The sequence below is a fragment of the Copadichromis virginalis genome, linkage group LG13 (genome assembly GCF_057382275.1).
Source record: "Copadichromis virginalis isolate Kocher_CV1m ecotype Utaka linkage group LG13, C_Virginalis_male_GT1.1, whole genome shotgun sequence".
NCBI lineage: Eukaryota > Metazoa > Chordata > Actinopteri > Cichliformes > Cichlidae > Copadichromis > Copadichromis virginalis.
This window is the reverse complement of record NC_140630.1, coordinates 13,764,528-13,772,272: the sequence shown is the minus strand read 5'-3', so window position 1 is coordinate 13,772,272 and position 7,745 is coordinate 13,764,528. Positions and strand designations below refer to the sequence as shown.

Here is a 7,745-nt window from a genome sequence, read left to right as displayed (position 1 = left end):
TGTACGTGATAACGATATACCGTCGTGCAGTACCCCCTCCTAACACGGGGGTCGCTATAATAACAACAGCGACAAATAATTCAACTGTTTCCTTTAAGAATTTGTTTTCAACAAACAATTAGATGGCCAGCCAAAACTAACTTTTAACATGTATAATATTTTACACAATGCTGAAAAATACTTTTGTGTTTTTCGACATAACATGCTTCTTATTCGACATGATTTCTAAATGCAGAAGATTATAAATGGGAATATAAACGATCAAAAACGCGTAAAGTTAGACGCAGCGTTTTTCTCAAAACCTTTGGAAAGTTTTGTCGGGCCAAAGAGGTAGTTTACACATGGGGAGTTGAAGGCTTACCATCAGTTGGTAGCAGAAAACATCTGAATTTTATCTGTTTTCGGTTTATTATCGTCATTATGTTGAAGTCTAAAACCTTCGTTAAGAAGACCCGGTCGGGTGGGGTGATGAAGGTAGTGCGTGAGCATTATCTGAGGGATGATATTTGGTGCGGGAGTGAAGTTTGCACTGAATGCAAACAGGAGTCCACGGTGCTGCAGAAAGACGCGTGTATGGAGAGCAGTCTCTGCTCCTATCCACATTATCTGGTCCCTGACACCAATGTGGTGCTTCATCAGGTAGTAAAAAGTGACATCAAATTTCTTCAAACAATTGAATATGGTATTCTAAACGTGTAAGCTTTGACTTCTCTTCCCTAGGCACATAGTGCAAGTTTGTGACTCAAGTACTGCGATGATGCCCCTAAAAGTACAGTATACTATAGAAGAAGCACAAATCATGGCTGTGCTCGAGGTAGTAGATAGTAGAAGATGCGAGTGACCAGAATGGACAGGATTAGAAACGAGTACATTAGTAGGACAGTTCAGGTTAAGCAGTTTGCATACAAAGTTAGAGAGGCGAGGCAGCAACAAAAGAGAATATGCCAGAGCAGTTTCATGGATTGAATTAAGGAAGACTTGCAAAGGATGTAACAGACAGTTCTAGGATAGGGTGAGATGATCTGCTTTGGGGGGCCCTAAAGGGGAGTAGTCACAAGAAGAAGACACAAAAAGCACAAACTGGGGCCATTAAACTTATGTTATTGACAAATAACACTTTTTCTGGCCAATGTCAATATTTTCCTTTTTACACACCTATATATCTTTTTCAAAAGTGACCTAACAGAGAGATCAGCAGATATAGTAACAATTACAGATTCAATACACATTTAATAAAAGTTGGGGTTTTTTGTTTTTGTTTTTACTGACTTGAGTAGTGATCAGTAGTGACTGTTTGCCTATTATTCAAGAAAAAAGACTGACCATATTCAGAAAGTGTTTTTTGGCCAGTTCTTATTAACCAGTTGGAACAGATATCTGACATCAATTTAGGTGAAAGATTCCTTTTAAGCATTGCACCTGATTCCCTAACACTTTGTGTACACTTTGTCCTGCAGATCGATATACTGGAAGATCCTGTGATTTGCAATGTGATTATCCTTCAAACTGTACTGCAGGAGGTGCGCCACCGCAGTGCACCCGTCTACAAACGCCTGAAGGACATTATACACGAGAAAGAAAAACGCTTCTACACTTTTACCAATGAACACCACAGGTAGAGAAACACTGTTGGCATTTTTAACATCATAATGACATCCAAATTTCACAGTATTGTCAAAAATAAACACACACAAAAGTAATAAGTAGAAAGATCTTTTTCTTCTTCATGGTATCAGATCACTTTAAAAAGGCATGAAACTGTATTTTACTTTGAAGCTCGATACCTTATTTTATCCATCCTTATAATTCCTGCTCTTCCAGAGATACATTCATTGAACGTGAACCAGGGGAGAGTGCCAATGACCGAAATGACCGGGCAATTCGTGTAGCAGTCAAATGGTACAGCCAGCACCTGAAGACATTTGAGTCTGACACAGATGGTCTCAAGGTGGTCCTCCTCACCAATGATCAAGGGAACAAGCAGAAAGCACAGGACAACGGCCTGCTGGTGTACAAATGTAATGTATCACATTTTCAGCAAGAAAAGACCTTCTAACTATGTTCTTTTAAATTTAATCTAATTTTAAATGACATCAGCTTTAACAGTTTGTAATAAGAATACTTTTTAAATTTTTTTATAGGTGAAGAATATGTCAAGAGTCTGATAGCAAACCCTGAGCTTGTGGATCGCCTGGCCTTGTCCAGTGATGACAAGGTAAGCTAAAATTGTTACATACAAAAGTCAGGTGTCTGTACCTGAACTTGAATCTGTTTCTCCTGTTTACATATCTCATTTTCTTTTTAACCTAACCTCTTTTTTTTGGTATTCTTTGTCTCTCCTCCATCAGAATGAAATTACTAGCAGTAAAGTGTTATTTCCAGAGCACCTTCCCCTATCCAGAATCCAAACAGGAATTAAAAGTAGCTCCTTCCTCCAAGGCACCTTTAGGGCCAGCAGAGACAACTATTTGGAGGCAACTGTGTTTGTCCAGGGAGAGGGAGAAGACAGCACAGAGGTGTGTGTGTGTGTGTTTGTGTGCATGTACATCTGTCTGTGAATATATAGTTCTGTTGATCATGTCGAACAGTCTAAGTTTGTAATTTTCTGTGCAAATAATCGTGAAAGCATGCTGAAAGCTCTCTACGGTCCTTTTATTTGTTCACAGGTTCTCATCCAGGGTCTTCAGAACCTCAACAGAGCAGTGCATCAGGATGTGGTTGCTGTGCAGCTTTTGCCGCGAAGTGAGTGGGTGGCACCGTCCTCAGTTGTCCTTCAGGATGAAGGCACCGCAAAGGATGATGAGGATGCTGAAGAAGAGGAGGGGAAAGTAAGTTTTATGGAAGAAGATGGTATTAGATAAATCTGTATATTTGCTTATAGTTGAGTTGTTTGCTTTTTTTATTTCTTATAATTTAGTTGGAATATAATTTAAAATAAGTATTGGTGTAGATGTTTGAATGTATAAAGGTGTCTTAGAGTGTTATTAATAATCTCCTTGTTGTTTGAGCAGTTGAGAACAGCTGCAGTCGAGGCAGCGAGGAAGCCCACTGGCAAGGTGGTGGGGATCATCAAAAGAAACTGGAGGCCATTCTGTGGCATGCTGAATGTTTCCCAAATCAAAGAGGTACGTTAAAGCTGCTCAATAATATATGGAACATTCCTCAAAATTGATATGCGTCTTTGACGTAAATTAATACAACTTAGTAGTTACAGATAGTTTTGTGCTTCCTCTTATTGTCAGCACTGACAATCCCTATTCTTTTCCTGTTCTTTCAGTCCACTCGGCATCTTTTCACCCCAGCAGACCGCCGTATCCCACGCATCCGCATTGAAACGCGGCAGGCATCCACACTGTCAGGCCAGAGGATCATGGTGGCCATTGATGGCTGGCCCAAAGACTCCAGATATCCAAATGTGAGTTGGAATCTCTTCAGACTGTCAAATAATTGGAACCTGCATATCTACTTACCATTTCTATGTTAAGTTTAATATAAAAAATTAGCACAACATTTACAGGAAAATATAAAGTTCAAGGAATACCAATTTGTCCATGGAAACATTCTATTTTATTATTGTTATTTTTGTTATTTAGGGTCATTTTGTACGCAGTTTGGGAGGTGCAGGGGAGAAGGACACAGAAGAGGAGGTGCTGCTACTGGAGCATGATGTCCCTCATCAGGCTTTCTCCCAGGCAGTACTCAGTTTCCTCCCTAAGATGCCGTGGGCCATCACACCAGAGGTAACATTTTTTTTCCTTAAGATAAATGGAGCACAGGTATATTATTTAAGTCATCAGTTGGTCCATCAACCTATAATTTGACAGCATGCACATATACAATTGTGCATAAATGAATGTAAATGTATGTGGTGCAGGACATGATGAAAAGGGAGGACCTGAGGCCTCTGACAGTTTGCAGTGTGGACCCTCCAGGATGCACAGATATAGACGATGCTCTGCACTGTAGAGAGCTGGAAAATGGAAACCTCGAGGTACAAATACACTATTAGTAAAAGTACTTGTGTCTGTAAAACTGTATATGCGAGTCTTTTGATGTACTATCCATGTTCGTTTGCAACAGGTGGGCGTCCACATTGCTGATGTCAGCCACTTCATCAGACCTGGCAACGCTCTAGACAAAGAGGCAGCCAACCGTGGCACCACAGTGTACCTGTGTGGCAAAGTAAGAAAGTCCACCTCGCATGTTCGCATCCTTCATTGATGCGTTTTAAACCACGATATCAACAGCAGTACCACAGAAGAGAAAAAGGAAGCACTCTGCTGACAACTATTTTAATTAGTCAGGTGAAACAATTTAGGACTGAAGTTAAACTCTTTTACTTTGGGAGGAAGTAGAAGTGAAATATACTTTCTCTGTAGCACCTTAACCTCTTCGATCTCAATGTTTTGTCACAAAAGTCAGCTAATGCGATGCAGTTTTATCAGTGCAGGAGAAATCTTAGAGTGCGTTGATCTCAAAGGGACTGGGCTGGCTTTTGTCAGTATTTTATAACATTTAGTAGTGCAACTGGAACTTCTCACAGAACATGCCATAATACATCACCTTTTTCATCCATAAAATCCAGTCCAAATCCCTGCAGACCTCCATTCATCCGTTCCATGTGCACAGATTTTGTTTTACCAAGTCGAATGTAGCTCCTGCTCCCTGTCACTCTGCATTTTTGGTCTATTTTTATTGGTCACATAAATATGTGTCACACCGAATGTACGTAATACCGTGCTGATTTCAAAGTTTGATTGTGCGATTGCTCTCCGGTCTTCATGCTTGCATTGCACTGTGCTGTGTTTTTCTCAACACTGCAGGAAACTGTGAAAACAAGCTTATTAGGGCCCTTTCACTTAGAAATGGCTCTAATAGTAGAAGCAAATGAGCAAATTTCTTCTTATTTGTATTTTATTGAAATCATCTGATCATGTTTGATTTTTAACAGTGTGTTTAATTTTTTATCTCGCAGAGGATAGACATGGTTCCTGAACTGCTCAGCTCCAATCTTTGTTCTCTGCGGTCCAATGTGGACAGGTAGTGACACAAACACATACACGCGGCCTTTTCCCATTAAATGAATAAAATGAATGTACTTAGACTGTTTGTGTCTAATTCTGGTTCTTTTATTTGCTTTCACCAGACTCGCCTTTTCGTGTATCTGGGAAATAAACCACAAGGCTGAAATTCTAAAGACTCGATTCACAAAAAGTGTTATTAACTCCAAGGTATCGTGCCAACACACACGGACAGTTAGCATTTTGTTTTTTAAATTTATACCTTTTTTTTAATGTTACCATTTTGTGTTAGATTTTATGCAATAATTTTGTTTCTGAGTAAGGTTTATTATTACTATTATTGATGATTTTCTTTGTTTTGGTCCAGGCATCTTTGACCTATGCTGAGGCCCAGATGAGGATTGATGACACCAACAAGAATGACGATATAACAAAAAGCCTACGGGGTCTGAACAAACTAGCTAAAATCCTCAAGAGGCAGAGGATAGAGAAAGGGTAAAGACCAAAGTGAAAGAATAGTAAAAAACAAAGGCAAAAAGCTGGATATTTAGACTTGTTGTAATTCACATGAATCTCATTTTGATATCATTTAGGGCACTGACACTGTCCTCTTTAGAGGTCCGTTTTCACATGGACAGTGAAACTCACGACCCCATTGATCTTCAGACCAAAGAACTCATGTAGGTAACTTTGAAAAGGAGCACTCTGCAGAATCCATTTCTCTGCAGAAGCCTCTTTGTCTTCATATTTTTCAGCGTATGAGTCATGCTGTGTTTTTAATGAGTGTAAATAAAATCATCTCCTGTTCATTAGGGAGACAAACTCAATGGTCGAAGAGTTCATGTTGCTGGCCAATATTTCAGTTGCTCAGAAGATTTACGATGAATTCTCAGAGTGCGCTCTGCTGAGGAAACACCCAGCACCACCTCCGTCTAACTATGACATCCTAATCAAAGCTGCAAAGTCTAAGGTGAGCAAAGGAAAACAGTCATGTGAGTTCCTGCTATGAAAGAAGAACATTGTGTCAGTAAAGCAGCTTTAATTCAAGATCCTGACTAAGAGCATTTTTAATTTGAAATAGTTTTGTGGGTTTCTCTCACATTGGAAAGCAACTGCATAAGTCTCTGCTTCTAGTTGAATCACAGCAGTACATTAAGTAGAAAAACTAGTAAATATGGTTACGTTTTTAATAGGAAAAATATTTTAATGTGTCAACATTTTTGTTTCCAACTCCCATCAGGAGGTCAAGATCCACACAGATTCAGCAAAGGCACTGGCTGACTCGCTTGATGCAGCCAAAGTGGATGGATTGCCATACTTTAACACGCTGCTGCGCATCCTGGCCACTCGCTGCATGATGCAAGCCGTCTATTTTTGTTCTGGCATGGACAGCGATTTCCATCATTATGGTCTCGCCTCGCCCATTTATACGCACTTCACGTCCCCTATCAGGAGGTATGAAAACAGATGTTCTACACATCTTGGCAAAATATGTGTACGTCAGGCTTTTCTAACAAAGAGATGTTCACAATTGATTATGGATCAGTTGTTAATATACTCTTTTGTCATCCGGTTTCATGGTTTTTATCTTGTGCTCAGGTACGCTGATATCATCGTGCACCGACTGCTGGCAGTGGCTATAGGTGCAGACACCACCTACCCAGATTTAATGGACAAGCATAAACAGTCAGCTCTCTGCAATAACCTCAACTACAGACACAAAATGTCTCAGTATGCACAGCGGGCTTCTGTGGCCTTCCACACACAGGTAAACGCATATCAGCATCTGAACTGTGTGAACTGGCTGTCTTTGCTTCATATTAAAACCCCTTTTTTCCTGCAGTTGTTTTTTAAGAGCCGAGGAATACTTAATGAAGAAGGATTCGTTCTGTTTGTGAGGAAGAACGCAATCATCGTACTCATCCCAAAGTTTGGCTTGGAGGGAACTGTGTTCTTTGACTCAAAAGACAAGGTTTCCCCAAACATTGTGTTTGAGGAAGAGGTATAAACACCTTTCTCTTTTTAAATTTAAAAGCAGTCAGCTATGCATAGAAAGTCAGTAAGGTTTAACATGGTTTTTGTTTTTTTGCACGTGTGTAGGGTCCCACTCTGTCTGTAGAACAGCACAAGTTCCACATATTCGACAAGGTGAAGGTCACCATCAGCCTAGATGACTCCAATATTCAGCACCAGAAGATCCGCATGGCTTTGATTGAACCAGTGGTAAGAAAGACCAAAACTGAACTTTTAACAGTTAAAAGTATTCAGAATAAATTGAATACTATTAAGATACAGATTTCAGTCAACCATGATAAGAAAATGTGCTCGTTTTTTCCCTAGAAATAAAAGTTTGTTTTATTTTAGATCCCTGGTGTGAGTGTCCCAGCCCCAGATACCGAAAGACCAGCCAAGAAACAAAAATTGGACCACTGACCCAGGAAGGAGCTCTCGGTTTTCACCTAAACCACATGATGTTCCAGCTTGGACTGTTTGATGTATTGATAAAGTTTAGTTGTTTTATTTTGCTTTTAAAAAAAAAAATCTCTTTTCTAATGAGTAAAATTTTGCTCTTATGATTTAAAACATTTGTTGGAAGAGTAAGCTGTCTTATATATTAAAGGTATTTTAATGATAGTCATTAAAAAAAATTTTTTTTTATTAAAATAATTGTTTTTGATGTACTTCTCAGAATTATTTTCAAACATGATTTGAATGGAGTCATAA

General features: G+C 39.4%; 1 protein-coding gene across 1 annotated transcript; it reads left to right on the top strand.

The window, feature by feature from the left end:
• The first annotated feature begins 109 nt into the window (after positions 1-109).
• Positions 110-7,698, top strand: dis3 (DIS3 exosome endoribonuclease and 3'-5' exoribonuclease). The gene is made up of 21 exons (XM_085477417.1): positions 110-639; positions 1,458-1,615; positions 1,822-2,018; positions 2,142-2,215; positions 2,349-2,516; positions 2,667-2,828; positions 3,012-3,125; positions 3,278-3,415; positions 3,594-3,740; positions 3,875-3,991; positions 4,081-4,182; positions 4,976-5,040; positions 5,147-5,231; positions 5,389-5,516; positions 5,615-5,701; positions 5,835-5,991; positions 6,262-6,476; positions 6,621-6,789; positions 6,865-7,023; positions 7,122-7,244; positions 7,386-7,698. The coding sequence occupies exons 1-21, from the start codon at positions 421-423 to the stop codon at positions 7,452-7,454; spliced, it is 2,853 nt and encodes a 950-aa protein (XP_085333543.1). The 5' UTR covers positions 110-420; the 3' UTR covers positions 7,455-7,698.
• The last annotated feature ends 47 nt before the right edge of the window (positions 7,699-7,745 follow it).